At 37.0% G+C, this 20,578-nt stretch overlaps 1 protein-coding gene across 2 annotated transcripts in view; it reads right to left on the minus strand.

Moving 5' to 3' along the window:
- Positions 1-20,578, minus strand: part of LOC306853984 (glutamate receptor ionotropic, kainate 4-like) — a gene marked incomplete at its 5' end in the record, with an annotated part of 197,932 nt that overhangs the window by 150,258 nt on the left and 27,096 nt on the right. For both annotated transcript variants that reach the window (XM_079391731.1, XM_079391732.1), the window contains 2 exons: positions 3,262-3,359; positions 11,415-11,579. In XM_079391731.1, coding sequence (XP_079247857.1) covers positions 3,262-3,359; positions 11,415-11,579 — 263 coding nt within the window. The remainder of the gene's footprint in view (positions 1-3,261; positions 3,360-11,414; positions 11,580-20,578) is intronic.

Consider the following 20,578-nt stretch of genomic DNA (forward strand, 5'->3'; position numbering starts at 1 on the left):
GAGAAACTTATGGAATGCATAGTCAATATAAAAAACTGAATGACGAGTGAAACCCCCAAAAGTAATAACCTAGAACACTGTCTAACACTTGATGGCTGCTCTGTAAATTCTATGTCATCAGCCAGGAACCTAGGTGCGCTATTTGATAACAATCTCTCCTTTGACAGCCACGTTTCTAGCATTTGTAAAACTGCTTTTTTTCATCTTAAAAATATATCTAAACTGAGACCTATGCTCTCAATGTCAAATGCAGAAATGTTAATTCATGCGTTTATGACCTCAAGGTTAGATTATTGTAATACTTTATTGGGAGGTTGTTCTGAAAGCTTAATAAACAAACTACTAATCTTGTTAATTACTTATAAAGCCCTGAATGGTTTAGCTCCTCAGTACTTAAGTGAGCTCTTATCGCATTATAGTCCTCCACGTCCATTACGTTCTCAAAACTCTGTCCATTTGATAATACCTAGAATATCAAAATCAACTGCGGGGGGGGGGCAGATCCTTTTTCTATTTTTCTATCCTTTTTCTATTTTTGTCAACCGGAACCGGGAACACTTCCCATAACACACAATGTACTTGTTACATCGTAAGAAGATTGACATCTACGCTAATATTAGTCTGTTTCTCTCTTATTCCGAGGTCACCGTAGCCATCCGATCTGGTCCGTATCCAGCCCAGATGGTCACTGCAGTCACCAGATCCAGTTCGTATCCAGATCAGATGGTGGATCAGCACCCAGAGACAACCTCAACAGCCCTGAACGTCAGCGGAGACCAGGACACCTAGATAAGCCCCAGAGACAGATCCCCAGTGAGGACCCCGTCAACTAGACAGCCATCAGGAAAAGACCACTGGAACACAGTTGAACTGCTGGTTCGTTTGGCCAGAGGAGAACTGGCCCCCTGACTGAGCCTGGTTTCTCCCAAGGTTTTTTTTCTCCATTCTGTCACTAATGGAGTTTTGGTTCCTTGCCGCTGTCGCCTCTGGCTTGCTTAGTTGGGGACACTTCATTTCCAGCGATATCGTTGACCTGATTCCAAAGACGCTATTTAAACTGAACTGAGCTGGATGATGACATCACTGAATTCAATAATGAAATGCCTTTAACTGAAAATTTAGTGTTTAATCTTGTCATTTTACATTACTGACACACTATTTTCCTATTTTGATATTGTGCAGTTGCTTTGACACAATTTGCATTGTTAAAAGCACTATATAAATAAAGGTGACTTGACTTGACTTGACCTTAGACCCGCCCTGAGTGAGAGCTGTCCGCCATTGTGTCAGCTCCGGTGCAGGGGAAGACAAGAATGTCTCCGATTAAGCGATTGAGGTGTTCTTTTGTTGGATGTAATAATGAACATAGCAGTCGTCTTTTACTCCCGACATTTGAGCCGCTGAAGACGCAGAGGATTAACGTTACTTTCATTTTTGAAGAGAATGCGGCGATCCCCGATCTACATAAATGCGTCTATGTTTGCGCGAATCATTCGTGATCCAGCTTCGTCTACAGAAGAAGAGTATAAGGGGTATAAGAGTATAAGGGGTTTTTATGAATCTTTGCAAATCACCTTTCCTAATATTGTGCTAGTTAGCCAGTTTTGCAGCTGAAGTTTACAGTCTGCTCCCACGGAAGAAAGGGGCAGGATCAGCTGAGCTCATTAGCATTTAAAGCGACATGGACTAAAAAACAGCTTGCTGAAAATAGAGCTGTTTTTGACAGGGTAAACAGGGTGTTTTGGAGAAATTTTAACCAAAGTATATTACAGACTTTTCATTAAGACCCTAAAGAATCATACCCATTTTCCACAAGTTGATATCCGATGACCCCTTTAAAATAAACTTTCTGATTTTGGATGATATGTAGATTCATTTTGGGTTGCAAAGTGGTTTTCTTGCAGAACTGTGCAAAATAAATTTTATTCCATACTTTAACATATCAGTCACAGAGACCCAGTAAGCCTGGTTTCACTCAGATATGAAATTATCCCTTCAAACATCCTGAAAAATCAGAGGCTTCTTGCTAAACTACAAACCCCTTCCTGTTTTGTACTCTCTCTTTCTCCCTCTCTCTCACACACTCAGACACATACACCACTATAAACACAATGACCCCTCCTCCCTTTAGACCATTAGAGATAGACAAACCATTTTTTAAAATACAATAACAGGAGCACAGTGACCTTTCCTCATAGACAGAGGACAGAGAGTATCTGACCCCCTCATTTCATCATCCCAAAGCAGCTAACAACCTCCGCAGCGCTAACCAAACCCTGACCTACTGCAAAGACAAATAACAGCTCCTGAAAAACAAATAAAATGTCAGCATTATAAATATTCATCGAGGTGTATTATAGCTGATGTAAACGTTTAAACTTTCATTACACAAGGCCTCATCTATGACCTAAGAAGTAATTTATAAGATGTTACTGAATATTTATGCATGTTGCTCACTTTGGAAGGCGAGAATGAATTATGAAGACATTAAGGAGTGATGCTTAGTCAGTTGAGTATGTACAGTAAACTTGTTTCAAGCTGCATTATTCATTACCTGTGTGATAGTAATATATTTGTCTGACTGCTGGAAGGAAATCCACACATAATATCACATCAGCTTCAACGCTAGACTGTTTAGAGTTGGCGACTCGGCTTGTGACGACATTGTCAGCTAGAAATCCACATACAAATACATTAAAGCATTTACATAGGACAACTGCAATTAAGATAGGATGAACAAGTAGTTGGTTTCAAGTGACTGAAGATAAATATTTCACTTCATCCAGCTCTCTTTTTGTTCTCTGTGTTTGAAAGTTTCCCTTTACTGTCTGACGGAGCGAGAAACTGCTCCAAACAATTCAGTCTGCATCATGGCGACAATTAATCAATATAAATTCTCTGTTAAACCGCATTATTTAATTCTTCCCTTAGTAATTTACTTAGTCTGTTCGCTTGTGTCTACATGTTTGCCAGCGGCAGAACAAATGCTTATAGGAAAGTTTGACTTTAAAACAGTGGGATTACTGAGCATGATGTGTCAATAATCATTTATGTATTTATTAATTACAGCTGCACATTGTAGTCACAGCTTAACTCCCGCCATTTGGTTGTCGTGTTCATCAGCTGTGGTTAGGGATCATTTTTTGCACGTCACTGACCACACAGGTCATTACGGTAATGATATGAATGATTACTTGGTAATATGATCTGGGCTTTGGTATGTTGCGCTGATGACAAAAGAGAGCCAATGCCAGCACTCACCTCTTTCTCACCGCAGATATTACTGATGATGGAGTTGGATGCCGGGCTGGCAGAGGGGCCCAGGACCGCCACAACCCCCTTGGACATGATCTGGCACACTGTCAATAGTTAAAGGAAAGACCAACTGTCATTTATTACAGACAGAGAGCAGAAGGAAAGCAAGATGTAACCTTTCCAAGAGTGCTGCAGCATCATTTTTATTCAAGGATACCATATCTGCCATGGAAGTGTATTATACCCAGACGAAGCAAAAAGTACAGAGAGTTTTAGCATACTCATTCATTTAAATCCCAGTTGCTTGGCTGGCGCAGGTGATTTGAAATCTCAATGAAAACAATATGGGACTAATTACTTTGGAGTTGAAAGAAATTGATTATAACACCAATTTAATGACAATAATCAGTGGTGTTAATAATAATTATAATAATAGAATAAAATAATCTTTAAATAATAAGATAATTAATAATAAAAAATAATAATCAATACCATAATATTAACAATTAGTAGTAGTTAAAATAAAAAACAACAATAACAGAATAAAAATAAATCATTAATTAATAACTAATATTAACAATGATTAATAATAAAATAATCACCACCATAATATAAACAACTGTTAATAACAATTAGGGGTGGGAAATATAGCAGCAGACACGATTAACCGGTAGAGATTTTCGGCTATTGTCTCTATCGTGGTTACACGCTCACGAGACTTTGCTGTGCTACGTGGTCACGGAAACTCATCGTTTGCATGGGTTTTTAAGCATCGCGGTTTAAAAACAAGTGATTTGAAGCCACTGAAATGCAATCAGCAGTGAAAGAGAACTCATTTTGCTATATCATTTTGCATGTGAAGATGTTTTTTTTTTAAGCTTTATAGGGGTTGAACGGTTAAATACACACCTGTATGTGTCAAAATGCCTGTCACACAGTAATTTAGGTCTAAGTAGAAACAAACAGCTAAGAAAGACAACACGTGTGACAGTATATTGAAGCCGGACAGCTCTTAAATTGATAGCAGTCTAATATTCCTGCTGTCTGTCATTCATGTTAATCAAACAACATAAGACAGAAAATCTTCACTGCTCTTGACTAAGTCACTTTTGTAACTTATATAAGAATAAATATATATTTACACAGTGAAGAATATATAGTGTTTTTTGTGATATTGACACTGGTGACAAAAAATGTGAAATTTCTATGTAGTGCTGGGCGGTATATCGGTTCATACCGAATACCGGTGTTCATTTTTCTTATGATATGAATTTTTTAAATACTGCAGTACTGGTGTATGTCGTTTAAACAACGCTCAGAAAGGGACTCTCAGCCCTGTGTTCCCATGTCCTGTGTTTTTCCTCCCTCATGTTTCCTTATGCCCTTATTTGGTCTTCCTGTTCCTGTTCTCGTTTAGTCCCATGAGTCCCACCACTGTTTAATTACTCCTCACCTGTTTAAATTCTTCCTCGTTTACTCTCCTTCTATTTAAGCCCTGTGTCTTTCCATGTCCCGCGTCCGGTATTGTTTGTCAACCCCCAAGTGCTACGTGTGTGTGCCTGCCTGTTCCTTGTGATGCTTTATTTAGATGAATAAAGACTGTTTATTATTGACCTCCTTGGTCTCCGCACTCCCTCATTCCTCCACAGTAGTAGCTGAATCGTGACAGCGACACTGTTTGAGAGGGGTTTCTTTTCACTGTTGCACTGTGGTGAGGGAACAGCTGTATGTGTTACTAAGCGTGAAAGTTCCGAAACTAAAGCTGTAGAACTAGTAGAACGTGATGACATAGAAGAACTGGTCCACAATATCCACATTGACCACCACAAATATCCACCGCCCGCTGCCATCAGCTCTCGCGTCACACACAAGCACGACTTTAGCACTATATTTAGCAACTTTCAGACCCTTTTAACGGCTTTTTTCCCAATAGAATATACATACTGACAAACCTAGCGACTTTTCTGGATAAACCTCAGCTATGGTTCAGTTGGAAGATGTCACCAATACTGCCCCGTGAGTGCGATGCCTGACTTTCCCAGCACAGAATCGCCTCTCTCAGCATCTGTTCTGTGCAGAGAAGCAGCACATTCAGTTGGCCGTACCGCAGCATACTCGTCAATAAAGGAGTACCTGGGTGGTGATGGCGCAGTGGATAAGACACATGCCTTTGGTGTGAGAGACCCGGGTTCGAATCCACTGTGAGACACCAATGTGTTCCTGAGCAAGACACTTAACCCCTAGTTGCTCCAGAGGCGTGCGACCTCTGACATATATAGCAATTGTAAGTCGCTTTGGATAAAAGCGTCAGCTAAATGAATAAATGTAAATGTACAAAACAGCGTTTCCAAGCACCTGTCGCTTTCTGACTGTTTGGACTGTTTTTTTTTTTAAAGTTTGTTACTCAGAAGCAGGCAGTGCGCTGCATGAGACAAAAAAGTAATATAGCCAAAACCACCACATAGCCGCTCTTTAGTGTAGATGCATGTTGATTTTATCAGACGATATCGCAATTATTAATGAGAGTGACTGCTGGATAACATGTATTATTGGGTTGTGTTTAGTCACTATTTAGTGTGGAATTTTTCTACAATATTCACTCATCATGACAGTAAAATAGGGCATTCTACATCAATCTACTGCAGTATTTCCTCTCTCAATCAGTAGAAAATGTGGTTAACACCCGGTCATGCATGAAAAAAATAAATTATAATATACCGTGAAACTGGTATAATTTTGAAAAATACCTTGATATAAATTTTTGGTCATACCGCCCAGCAATATTTCTATGGTATCAAAAATGTGGATATAATAAAGACCTTATATAAGGCAAAAATAACTATATTATATACTGTACTGTTACTGTAAAATAAAATGACTCCTATCGTGATTTTGGCCATATTGTCCACCCCTAATAATACTATAAAAATAATAACTAATAAAATAATCACTTTTAAAATAAAAATAATACTCATCTAACATAATGCTATATTAAAAATATTTACATGTTGTTTGCAAACAGATGTATTCTTTTATAACAAACGCCTACTTTGGAACAACCTTCAATAGAGAAATATGATTTTTGGGGCCAGATGGTGCAGTTACTGAATCTACCAACAGAGGCTAATGGTCCATGCTAATCAGCCAAAACCTGACCCTTTGGTGTCCACTCAATCTGTTCTAAAATTACTAGCAAAACCCAAATAATTCCATTTTATTCAAGAATGAGTTTTAAAGAGCTCACTATAATCACAATCTATCAGAGGCTTAGCGCTGTTATTAATCTGCTCTTTTTCAGTCTCTCACACAAAATTACATTTCATTATTAAATGATCTTTGAGTGAAGTGTGTCTTGAAATTATATTTGTGATTAGGAGCAGGAGGAGGAGTATGAGGTAGATTTGTTTCTCACTCTCCAGCACACGAGCAGCGCATTGGTCTGAACTCTAAGAGAGTGTCATTTCACATGGGTTTATAATCCCTCTCCGTTGTAATTATGATGCTGTGGGCAGTGTATAAGCCAGATACTGGTGCTCTGAGCACTTAAGCAGGGCATGCTGGGAACAAAGGAAAGGGAAACAATGTGATTATAAAGCACCAGTAAATGCAGAGATTTATTTTTAACTCATAATCTCATAGTAACCAATGCAAATGCAGACACCTGTGGAAGCCTGTTACTTGTCTCCACCATAATACATTGCAAGCATATCTCCGCACTGCCCTGAATGGTGATGAGCTGCATTTTTAGGATCACTACACATTGCTACAGTGAATGCACAAGCATTGATTTCACAGGTCAACTGCTCTCAGTTGGAAATCAAGTGTAGCCTACAGGAGGTGGACACCCTTATGGATTCATGTCATCCGTGCTGTGCTTTGTTATTCCTCTAAATACGGCTTTCAGCTTGTTAAAGCAATTCATCACAATTAATCTCATTATGTATTGGCATTAACACTATTAGTAGTATATCAATCTTAAAAAATAAAGCTTCCAAAAGGGATTTTTGCAGTGATGCCACAGAAGAACCATTTTGGATTCCCAAACAATCAGTGAACAGTTCTTAAAACAAACATTTTCTCTTAGTGTGAAGAACATTTTAATAGTCATTTAAAACTTTTTTTCTACAATAAAGAACCTTTTGTGCACTGAAAGGTTGTTAGAGGTTCTTCATGGAGGCACAGATGGCAATAAAGAAGCTTCATTTTTAAGAGTGTACTGTACATTTTCTTATCAAAATATATTGCATCCAGTTTTAATGCATTTGGGTTTTCCTAACTCTTTAAAAGAAAAGAAAATTGAGTCAGATGCAAAAAGGTCTGCCACTATCACTCAGCTTCAGTTACAATTAAATTCCACTAACTTCAACTAACTTCTGTTAAAAGTCCCATTTGGACTTGATTTATACATATAGTGGTTTCCAAAACTCTGAGACTTTATTGCAAATTACATGATCAGCACAATTTTGAGTGAAATGTTGAATTGAAAATGATGTGGAGCAACAGGAACCCCACCAGTTTGATATTTATTTTTATTTTTTTGCTGAACTAGCCCTTTAAAATCTTAAAGTCTTGGGAAATCACAGAAGAGAATGAAGCGTTAGGTAAATGTACGTAAATGTATTAACAGTGTAGAACTTCCCAACTATAAATGTTTAATTTATCTCAAAAGCTGTTTATCTCAGTGTGTTTTAATATACAGTCGTCCATGAATAGTTCATCTGTACTCTTGTCTTGCATGCACGGATCATAAGGCATATAGTTATTAACCCTAGCATGTACTACGAGTCACGAGGGTCAGGTGATTCACAGTTATGACTGACTGGAGTCGAATCTTCTGACATGACCCTCTTGCATGGCTGATCCAGAGAAGGACAATGAATCAATGTGGATTGAGTAAGCACCATGGATCGTGGCTGGCATCAGGACGTCTCTGTTCAGTTTGGATCACAGACATTAGTATGCAGACCACACGCAAACACACACAATGTGGGCTGTGGGAAGATGCAGGCTTCAGCGATTTCAGACGGGAGTATGCCAGGGCAGGTAGCGGCAGTGTGGCATTTCTACCGTCCTGGAAGTGTCACTGATCCATTTCTAATTCAATTCCTGCATACTGCAAGCTATTACAATACTGAATTAGACCGAACAGGGTTGTGCGACTAACCATATAGAGAGCGAAAAAAAGCTGTTTATATCTATCAGGAGGGGTATTTTAATGGCGCTGCCTCATAAGCCCAGAGAAACCAGGAGAGGCTTTTCATCCTTAACTGCCATGTGTCTCAACAGCTCTGATTGTTTAAATAACAGCTCGTCGTCTCCTGATTTTAGTGCCACCTACTTTCATTGACAACAATGAACCTCAGTCATGTTTAATATCCCTCTGTGAGCGAGCAACTCTATTTTGTTCTCCCCAGTGCTATTTGATTCAGGATTCGTAAGGGAAGCATTATTAAATATAGGGCCTCAGAGTAAAGAAGGCACACAAAGATTGACTGGCAGCTGTTAAAGTAAAAGTCGCACTATTCGTTTGAAACCCGCTGACTGTAGGTTTAAATTTTAAAGGCAGAGTGAAGTTCAAAAGTCTGAGCCCACATTGAAAATCTGAGATTCAAACCAATAAACAAAGATTTATGAAACTGCAAAATGTAAAACAAAATGTTATGACACGAAATTCATGCTAACCTTTCCCCTAGTTATGCTCATATTAAAATAAATAAATAAATGATTATGCAAAATGTAGAACCAAAATGTTATGATGTGAAATATATAAATACATTAATGTTTTAGTAAAATATAAACAACTTAATAAATAAATCTCTAAAATTCATATTGATATAGATCCAATTGAACATTGATTCTTATTGGAGTTTGTGTTAATAAAAATGTCTGTAAGGTCATTTGTATATGGTGTATCAGTTGACCTTTGACAATGACTTTGCTGTAACCAAGGAAACAAATATTGTTCCAATAAATTCCTGCATAACTTCTCACTACGAAGACATCAGAATATGACAGCATACTTGAAAACCTGTTAATTGCTTTCACATAATGGTCCCTTTCTTTATAACTGAATACATCATCTGCCACCAGCCAAGAACACACGGAGAGATGAAACTGACAAACACTCTAATTATGCATGTATATAAGCCAATTTTTACGTGTGTCACTACACTTCATTACAAAAGTTGGAAAATATTAAAACAAGAAAAACTGTATTTTCTTTAAAAGATATAAAAGAAAACATATCAAGGACATGCTCATACCTAAATACCAAACAAAATGTTGCTGTTTAAATAAGTATTCAGTGCATGTCTTGCAGAAGGAATGCCCTCACGAGGACACAGTTATCTTATAATTTGCCTGTACCTGTGAATCATTATAATACCTACAACTGCTGAATAAAACCCCACAGTTAAGGGACTATTACCAGCTAAAGAACAGCGGTTAAAATGAAAATGAAAAAGCTTTACAAATAGGTTCTAACTAAAGTAAAACAAATGTGTGGAGTAGGAAGGGGCAGAAATGTAGTATCTAGCACACTTACAGTATATTATGCACCTTAATCTAATTGGTTAGGGACAGTTTACCCAAAAATGAAAATGAACTCATCATTTACTAACACTGCTGTTTCAAACGTGTATGACTTTTCTTTCTTTCATTAATGGAGCAAAAATGAAGATATTCTGAATAATGTTTGGGTCCAAACAGCATAGGATTCCATTGACTTTCATTGTATAGACAAAGTTATTATCTTCATTTTCAAAATATCTTCTTTTGTGTTCCACAGAAGAAAGAATAAATAAAGACAGAATTTCCATTTTGGGGTTAATCATCCCTTTAAGCAAGGCTTTTCTTAAGTAAACATAATCCTGGGTTATCTAGTTCCATGTTTCATACTATTCATAGTACTTATCCTGGGTAAATGAAACAAATGTGTATTCAAAATGTGGATAAAAATAATGGGATCATATTATGTTGTCGTGCATAATGCATCATTTTAAACATAGCAAAAGTGATATCTAATATATTTAACTGAACATAAATATATATTGCCTATTAAAATATACAGATATTTAAAAAAAAATGATGTATAAAAATTATAATATGTATTATACAGTCATGGCCAAAATTATTGGCACCCTTGGTAAATATAATCAAAGAAGGCTGTGAAAACAAAGAATATATTTCTGATGTGCAGCAAACAGCCCCTACATCACCACATGTTGTTCGGGAGGGTTTCAAGAAAAATTCTCCTCACTCATCCAAAAACAATCTCCAGCATATTCAGTTATCAGACACGACTGGAACTTCAAATGGGACTGGCTTCTATCGTCAGATGAAACTAAAAAAATTAGTTTTTAAGCAGCAAACACTCAAGATGGGTTTGGTGAACACAGGGATAAAAAGTACCCCATATGTACAATGAAATATACTACTGTATTTTTGACCTTGTGGGCCTACATTTCTGCTGGAGGTCCTGGACATCTTGTTTAGGCACATGGCATCATGGATTCTATCAAATAATAACAGATAAAAAATCAATAAGTGACTGACTCTGTTAGAAATCTTATAATGGGCCATGTTTGGATCTTCCAACTGGACAATAATCAAAACACAAAGATCAAAAACATAACAAAAATGGGTCACTGAGCACAAAACCAAGCTTCTGCTATGGCCATCCCATGAAGAGAAGAAGCGCCGCCATGGAGCTGTGAATCTGAAGGATCTGGAGTGATTCTGGATGAAGGAATGGTCTCTGATCTCTAGTCAGGTGTTTTGTAACTTCATCAGGCATTATAGGAGAAAATTTAGAGCTGTTAAACTGGCAAATGGAGGTTTCAAAAAGTATTTAATAAAAGGGTGCCATTAATTGTGGCCAATGTGTATTAGAGAAAAACAATTATTTCATAATGATATTTCCCCCCATTTTAAATTTGTATTATCCTATGAAAGGTTAGAATTTTTTAAAGAAAATATCAAAAGGATTAACAATGCAGATTAATTTTCACAGCCTTCTTTGATCATATTTACCAAGGGTGCCGATATTTGTGGCCATGTAGAAAATATATATATATTTTTTTACATTTATTTAGGTATAATGTATAAAAATTATAAATTACCTACATCTCAGAAATGACATAACACATTTGAATACTCACTAGTTTCCCCTGTCTCGTATTCACTGTCTCGGAGCAGCTCAAAGATGTCCACCTCCAGCTTGCTTGTGGTGGAGCGGTTGCTGGAACGGTTGATGCTGTCTTTCGCCAGAGTGATGGCCAGTCGCTCTCCGCGGCTACACTCCATCGGGTCATCAAGAATGGCAGCTGGGACAAGAAGAGTTCAAGAAGACAGAGAGAGACCCAGAAAGTGAGACAAGATATTTTGACAAACACAACTGTGACAAGAGATCCTCAAGATACAGCAGCAATCATTCAACACAATGAAGAATCAGGGGAATGTAGGCACAAGTGTTTCTGGGTCATCTTTGTATGCATATTAAAGCGCATTCGTTCACAGTAGACAAGATTCATGCTGTTCTTTGACAGTTTTCTTGGTAGACTGACACAAGTGCTCCATGTAGTCTTTTGCTATGAATGACTCTGTCACTATGTTGCATGGTAAAATAAACAATATCCTTGCACTATGTTTACAGTCACTGGCTGCTTAGTGCTATTAGTGTACGTACTGTATGCCCACTTTTGTGAACCCATATCATATTCAATGCACTTTGAATATCACATCAAAACAACTATAGATGAGCATCTGTCACTATTGATGAATGTCAACCTATTTTCAAACTATCATTGTGATATTTCTGTTACCTGTCATGTTGGCATATTGAAATGGTTTATCTTTCCGACATTCTTCAAGCCAACACATAATTAGCTCTCCAGTGACCCTAAATTTGTGGCATGACTCACATGCATTTCCCTGAAAGTGCTTTATTTATACTGTAGCACTGAAACTGTGCACGATTATAAAGATTTTTTAATGTCAGTTGTCAAACCCTGACAAGAACTGTATGCTAGAAGAGTTAATGCTTGTGTTCATACATATTGCATTGGAAGTAAGCAAACCCTTCTAATCTTGGACTGCACAATCATCATAAAAAAATAAATAAAAAATATTACATAATGCATAAATGGACCTGCAGTGATTCAGAGCGTTTTAATGATTTAATTCAAACAAGACTGAATCAGCCATGAGAGTCCTCCTATTAAAAAAGGGGAATATAAATAACAATCCACTTAAGACTGCCATAAATATCGAGATGTTTGTTTAGAGATGGTAAATGGAGATGGTGTGGTATGTTGTAAATGAGATTAAATGTATTCGCTTGAGGCAGAGCAGTGAAGGCAGTTAAGCCACACATTTTTTTGCAATTTTAATGTGCTTTTGGGTAAAAAGCAATTAAATTACTATATACAGGAGTCCACTTTGAGCTAATGTGTTCTGCGAGGAAAAAACAGATTTTTGCCTTTACCACAGACTCACAGGGGATAGTTTACAAAAAATGTATTATCAATTAATGTGCTGTCACATTTAGGCCAAAGCCACATTCATTACAGAAGTTTTCCCATCAGTAATACCTGTCATAGTGTATGTTCACAGGAAATGCATACATTTATTCACATTAAAACAGTCATCCTCAACAAAAAAAGAAAAAGATTACAGGAAAAGATGGTAATTCTGTACTGGCTGCCCATACAGAAGACTCTGTAGAGTCTGTCTCCAACGGCAAGCTAAATCATCTTCTCACACACCCTCCTCTCTGTCGCAGCCTATAGCAAAAGGCTGTTCCCACAGCATAAATGGAGAAAGCTCAAACTGGGCAGTTCTCCCAGTGTTCACCCCCAAATCTCACAACAAAGAGCGCCAAATGGAAACACTGGCCCCGCTCTGAGCCCTGAGGTTCTGTTCTTGTCCCCAATCCATGGTCGCAAATGTAGATGTCAAAGTAAGAAACTGGAATTGCCAGTGCTAAATGGAATCCTAGCATAGGGTAAAAATATGAGAAGGGGAGATCTGTTGCAGGGCAATGACATTTTAAAGGCATTGCGGTATGAGACTCTGAGCAGTGTGGAGGTCCACTGCAGGCGAGGTTCTATTCAATCTTCCAGTCTTGGCTCGGCTGCTGACCCTTTTAGAGGAATCGATGGTGAGCAGCAGCGTGTGCCGGGGCATGAAACGCATTGTGTAATGTGCATGGATACCAGGGATGACAGTTATGTTATGAGCAGCACCATCCTTGTCTTAGTGGATCTCGATACTATCCAGAAATGCATGTGTAGCAATGTGTGTTTTTGCACTGCCGTGTATTTGAAATCAGTTTTAAGTGTAAATGTATTTACTTTTGAGCTTTTTGTACTTGGGGAAAAGACAGACAGGAAATAAAATAAAAAATTAAGGAATTGGATATGTTGCAGGCCAGACTTGAATCCGTTTTTTTCTATACGAGCACCATAACTCCTAAATAGTGGGAGCTTTTGGGTGTTTTGGCCTTTAACTGATAGGTAAATAAAGACAGTTGGAAACTGAAATAAAGATGCGGGAATCAGATATGTTGCAGGCCAGACTCAAACACGTTTTTCCTGTGAGTGCAACAACCCCCTACACGGTGGAAGCTTTTGGGGTTTCAGAATGATAAGTGAAGCTAGAGAAGTAATGGTGATGTTAAAGATTGGACAATTGGATATGACATAGGACAGATCTGAACCTGTGTTCCCATAAAGCACCACAGATCCAGAAACCTTTAGGTGTTTTGACCATTATTTGATAGATAAAATTAAGCAAGACATGAAATTACTATTAAAAATATTATTATAAAAAAATAATGATTGGACAATTTGATATAATGCAGACTGGCTTTGAACCCAGCTCCAAAACAAAGGAAACTTTTAGGGGTCACGCTTTATTTTAAGGTCCAATTCTTGCTATTAACAAACCATTAACTATGACTTTTGCCTCATTAAATAAAGGTCAAAACACCTAAAAAAGGGTACTAAGTAAATGAAGCAAGACAGGAAATAGCATCATTAACGTTTAGACAATTTGATATGACGCCCGTCAAATTCATACCTGCATCCCAACAAAAGCATCCCGGCTCCTAAAAGATTATTTAAATTGGGTGTTTTGACCTTAAGTTAATAGAAAATTAAGCAAAATAGGAAATGGCACTGTTAAAAAATTGGATATGACACAGACCTAATTCAAACTTGCCTCCCCACAAAAGCACCCCAGGGCTTTATTTGAAAGGTAAGTGAAGCGAGACAGAAAATAGCAAGTGGTAAGGTTGAAAAATTGGATGATGCTGGCCAGATTCGAACCTTTGCCCTCGTAATAGCACCACAGCTGCTAAATAATGGAGCCTTCATTCCCGCACAGCTGAGTAGTTCAACTTTAGACAAATGGTAATGCTAATGTATACATAATTCACTCTCTCCAGATATTACACACCTCCTTGGCATTACCCACTGCATTATAGAATTATTTTCTGCGTTTGTTTATGTGCACTCTGTATCTGAAGTTAGATTCTATTGAACTATGTTTCTTCTAGCTATTAACCTGTGTAGCTCGCAAACCACTATGTATCCTGCAGGCTAGAGAAACACTGAAACAAACCATTTGATCTTACAATACATGGGGGTTTATAGTATGTCCCAAAGGCCCGTTCAACACTACACTGTCACCATAATAAAGCCACTAAACTCTCAAAATCACCTTGTGCTGTTGCTCCCACTGGGCCGTTGGCTAACAGTAGTCAAAACAGACCAGCCATGGCGGTACTGTTAGGAGAAAGGAACTCATCATTCAAATGGGTTGTCCAATGTACAAATGCCTATTAAATAAGCATCATCACACACTTAATCAACCAGAGTGACTGAATGCAGATAAAATGGACAATTGCATCACCTTTAAGCGTACTAACTGCCATTTAATATGCTTTTGCATTTGAACCGTTAGATCCAAATGAGGCTTGAAGAACGTCAAAGCAGCAGAATCTTGATTGTGACATTTATACAGCCGTTATACTAGACTGATTATCAATGAACAAACTGTCAACAGTAATGACATTAAAGCACACTCTTTAACTTTCCTTCAAACAGCTGAAAGAGCTTTACCAATATAAAAGAACTTGATGCTGTACATGATGTAGCCACAAAAGGTATTTATTTATTTTTTACAGTGTAGTGGTTTTTAAATATCATCTTTCTTTTAAAGGTATTAAGGCAGAACAGAGCACATCATGAGCTCAAGGGAGGCCACAATAATGTTTGATCATTTATGTATGCTCCTTTATGATGCATGTTGTAAGCAACAAATCTGAGGCAAATAAAAATAACCCACTGAGGATATTTCAGTATCAACCCCGGTTTAATAAATAGTTCTGCTGTGGGAGTATCTCTTGTTTGGTTAAAATGTACAAATTGACCTTATCTTTACCTTGCTGAACCTGCAACTTAAGGATGTGCAAAATACATATTTTCAAAATTGACTAGTCTACTTATACAGTAGGCCTCAACAACGATCAATTTGGGAAGCTTTTACATAGTGTGTTCTTGCAATAAACAGTTGCTATGCTAGAGTGGTAAACAAGCAATGTTAATGTTAAAACCACTCCTAAAATATCCAGTAAATATATGAGAGCAATATGACACTAGCAAGATTGTCGCTTTTCCCAAATGCCTGATATACAAAACAGCACAATGTTGCTTTTATCTTATGTTACCTTACATTTAACGTACAGTAAAAGCGGGTGCAAGATCTCCTGTGTCATCAGCCGCTTCCAGTTGTTGTCTGTTTTGATACCGCAAACTGGTATTTGTTATAATATTATTTTTTAAATCAAAATTTATAAACACATTTATTTGTAGCACAAATAGTTTCACAGTTTACTGTACTTTGACATTCTTTCAGTTATTTACTTATAAATGGCTAATGAATCGGACACCTTGCACATTCACAGAAAGCAGCTTACTTACGCGTTGAAAGATAAGGTGGATAGAACAATTAAACATATTATGTCAATATTTAGTAACTTACGTTTTAGACACAGTGCTACACTGTCTGAAAGCTGTTGAATGGATCATCCAAAGATTTGAGTCACTTGTTTAGCCCCTGAATAAATGAGCGGTTTTGAACGAATCGGCTGAATGAAGGATTCAGACCCCTTGTCCAAATATGCACACTTGCGGTATTTGCACTTGACCACTTGGCAACTTATGACAACGTATTTCCTGTATTTGGCCCAAGTGTCCAAGTGAGGATGAAGACTTTTCATTACCTGATGGGACACACTTAGTGTTGTAAAAATGCAAGTATTTACATAGCTTTATTTTTATTTTAAATACTTTTAAAATCAACTTCTAAATGTCTGTTCAGTAACATGGCACAATTTAATTTGTGGTGCGGCTAATTAAGTGATGAAAAGCAGTTGCAAATGTTTCTACGAAATAAATATCACCACTACTCATCTTTGCATCAATAAAACGTGCAGCACTTTGTTTTTCTACCAAATTATATGTATAATAATATCTAATTATTCTATTAATATTTAACTTACATTGGAAAGGTTTCAGTGACCTCTCCCGAGATCGCAGCAAAAATCTGACGATTTATTCCAAAACATGATGGATGATGGGATACACTAAGCCTCGGATACTCTGGAATGGTATTCTTTGAGATAGTGTGGGTTTAGTGTGCGTTAAGGGCACTGTGCTTTGGTGTTTTTAAGATCTGGGATAGTCTTGTGCACTTACTACTTACTTCCTGTCATGTGCATGTGCTTTCAAGTGGCCAAGACCGCAAGTGTGGGTATTTGGACAAGGCAAAAGACGCGTGTCACCTCACTCGTTTCATCCCTGAATGAATCAGTGTTTCTGAACGAGTCGGTTGAATGAATAATTCAAATATTCAAATCACTTGTTTAGCTACTGAATGAATCAGTGGTTTTGAACAAATCGGTTAAATAATTAGCTTAATTTAAAAGACTCACACCACTTGTTTTGTTTCTGAATGAATCAGTGGTGTTGATCTAAACATTTGATTTTAATGATGATTCGGTGATTCATTTACAGCATAAAGACAGTCGCTTGCCGCCACCTACTGGTGAAATAATGCTACCACACTGTATATATATATTCAGCAGAACAGGTTACTGTAAATAAAATCAATTTCAACAGCCTAAATCTGATTTGCCCAGCTTTTTAATGCATTGGTACACTAACACTAAGATAGGCCTATGTTTGTCCTTTAGGAGAGGAGTTTTATGGTACGAGATTAAGATGCACTGTCATGGGGCTTAGCTTATCTATACATTGGTCGTCTGGGCACACAGCCTCCTGAAAGCCCAACAACACTGCAATAGGCTGCTTACATTGGGTATCTACGTATCAGATTTGAGCTACTTAGATCTGCTCTTCACTTCATCCCATCGAGACCGAAAGAGGATATAACTACAGCAAAAGCAAAGACCTGGGAGATAAAACACTTCAGAGGCCAATGCCATGGTTTTACAGAGGGATCTGCACTGTCAAATGATGAATAGTGAGTCTTAAAATGCTTTCAAAGGTTGTTTGAGTTTATTATTGACTGGCCTTTTACCCTTGTCACTGATGAGAATAAACTAGATATTAGTATTCCACCTCTCCGTTCCTTTATATGAAATATCAGCAGGATATTTTTAAATCTGATTTAAATTCAGTTTGCTATCAAGCTGGGACAAAAGTGATTTCAAGGTTATCAATAATGTTTAATGGTCCGCATTCTTCTCCATCTGGAAAGGCCTGATTGTTTGTATAAAAATAGGCTGGTGAAGGTCCCATTCACATGTGATTCTGTATGGATCTTCCCTGCTTTGAGGCTTTTTAAACGGATATATCATTTATCTTTGACTGGGAATGATCTGTCTCGTAAATCAACTTTTAATTACGGATTCTAATTAAATTTTTATTTTCACCACAGCAAGACTCGTCTAATTCCAGAAATGACACTAATTAGCGGAGCCCCTGGACAAGCCGCTGAAGACTGAATCCATAGCTGAAGGGCCTAAGGTCCCAGTAAATCAAAACGCTGATTGCTTTATGGACATCACAGTCACTTGTCTTTACATGTCTGTGGAGGAAAAAGTGTATTTTTTACACCTTTTAAGAGGTCTTTGTCTTGTCGGATTGGCAAGGGAATTAGAGAAATTATATGTGATAAATGAGTAAGGCCTGGCTATGCATTAAAATGAATTGTTTTCAAAGCCTCTGCACATAAAGACTTTGAAAGGAATAACACTACATGATCCAAATTGACAAACAGTCAAATAACTACTCACTCTACCGCAAACAGCACAACCTCACAAAAGAGGAGTGAATGAATCTGAAGTTTAAATGGTTCAGAAATTTCCATTACATTTCCATTAATCTAGTTTTTTTAAGATTTGAATTATTCACATATATTCAGTTAAAATAAACACATTCACATTTTTAATTGATATTAAATGTCATGTACAATAAGGTAATCATTGAAGAAATCAGACACTCTAATGCAGGGTAATGTCTTAACTAAACTAAGATGTATCCTTAAACTAAGATTTATTAGATACTCATATTTATCATATATATATATATATATATATATATATATATATATATATATATATATATATATATATATATATATATATATATATATTTACACAGAGTTAAAAGTTGGACAAATTTTATTTCATGATAAAACGAAATATATACAGAAAGGCATTAGAAAAATAATTTGGTAAAAAGTTTTCAAGACAGTATAAATATGTTTACATCTTATATAACAAAATAGATCACAAAAAGAACAAGAAGTTAAAATCTGTTTTAATAAAATCAACCCATAAAAGGTTCATTAACCAAAACCTGTAGTTTAACAAAACCCCTACAGTTAAATATTTAGGTCTCGATTTAAATTTTCTTTATTTGAATACTTATTTCATCATTTCTATTTAATGTGCACTTAAGCTAAATGTGGAAAAACTGTGCAGCTTGCATTATTTAACGTTCTGGGCGACAGACTCACATTTACAGGTATAAGACTTTATACTGAAACACTGGCTATAATAAATTCAGCTGTGAGAGAATCCGCAATTCACAGTTTTAAGGTTTATGTGGCTAGCCTATTACTGTAAAGCATGGCATACACTAGAGCTCTTTTTTTAGAGGAATGATAAATGAGCAGGAAAAGGGTAAGAAAGTTTCTCTCTCATTGATCACGACTGGTGATCTTTGTGTCTGAGTTTGTTTGTGCTTTCATTGCTATCTGTGTATAGCTGTAATAGGCATGTGTGTGTGTTTGTGTGTGTGTGTGTTCGCTAAGGGAGGCCATTAGAGACAGGGGAATAATGATGGTATTAATGGCACCAATTGCTCATCCTGCCTGCCATTGGAGTGCAGCCCTTGGGATGCGTGTGCCGGGGTAATTGTTTACATCTTCAGTTGCCTGTTTTTATCCCTTTTCACACACTTTATCACTCAGCACACACACTTATACAGGATAGAGAAGGAAGAGAAACACACAACGCCCAGGATCTGCCTCTGCTCCACCCCGTGACACTCCTGACCTCCCACCTGACTTCCTGGAAGTCATGAATTTATTGTTTCCTGCAGGAAACAATAAATACTCTGTTGAAAAAGTTGCATATCTATTATCAAATTAAAAGGCATGTAGATATTTTCTTTAAAGTAAAGCCAATTAATAGTCCAGGTGACGTGCAAAATTTGAGGTGAATTGTTCACTTTTTCATAAAAGCATGAAACTTGGTACACTTGTATAGTTTATCGCCCTGAACATTTTCAGAAATGGAGCCATCACAAAAAAGAGGTGACAAAAATGTTTAAGTTTGCGCAAAAGTTTAAAGTTTGCACACAAAGTGGAAACTGTTATTAATTTTGCTAAATGCTAGTATACAGTATTTACCATGAGTTTTGCAAATCAAAGTGATCAAATACATTTTAATGATAATTAAATTATGAAATGGAAATGTTCGTGGTTTCGTCAGGAATTGTATCGTGGTTTATCAAACCTGTAACTTTTAACTCTCAAACTAAAGTGAGCTTGGTGAACATTGTGTAAATCTATAATGACCCTTAGTTGGGATCGTGACCCCCGGGATTTAAAATTTTGCACTCTTTTAATTCACAAATTTTTATATGATACGAAAGCAAACTTACAAGGCACGAGTGTGATCACTATGACATTATGATAGGGTAAAAAGGTTGGTATTGGGTTTTTAATATACTTCTGCTGTCAATGGACCTGCACTTCTGCCATATCCATAAACATACATATACTAACA

Source organism: Barbus barbus, assembly GCF_936440315.1.
Source record: "Barbus barbus genome assembly, chromosome: 34".
NCBI classification, from domain to species: Eukaryota; Metazoa; Chordata; class Actinopteri; order Cypriniformes; family Cyprinidae; genus Barbus; species Barbus barbus.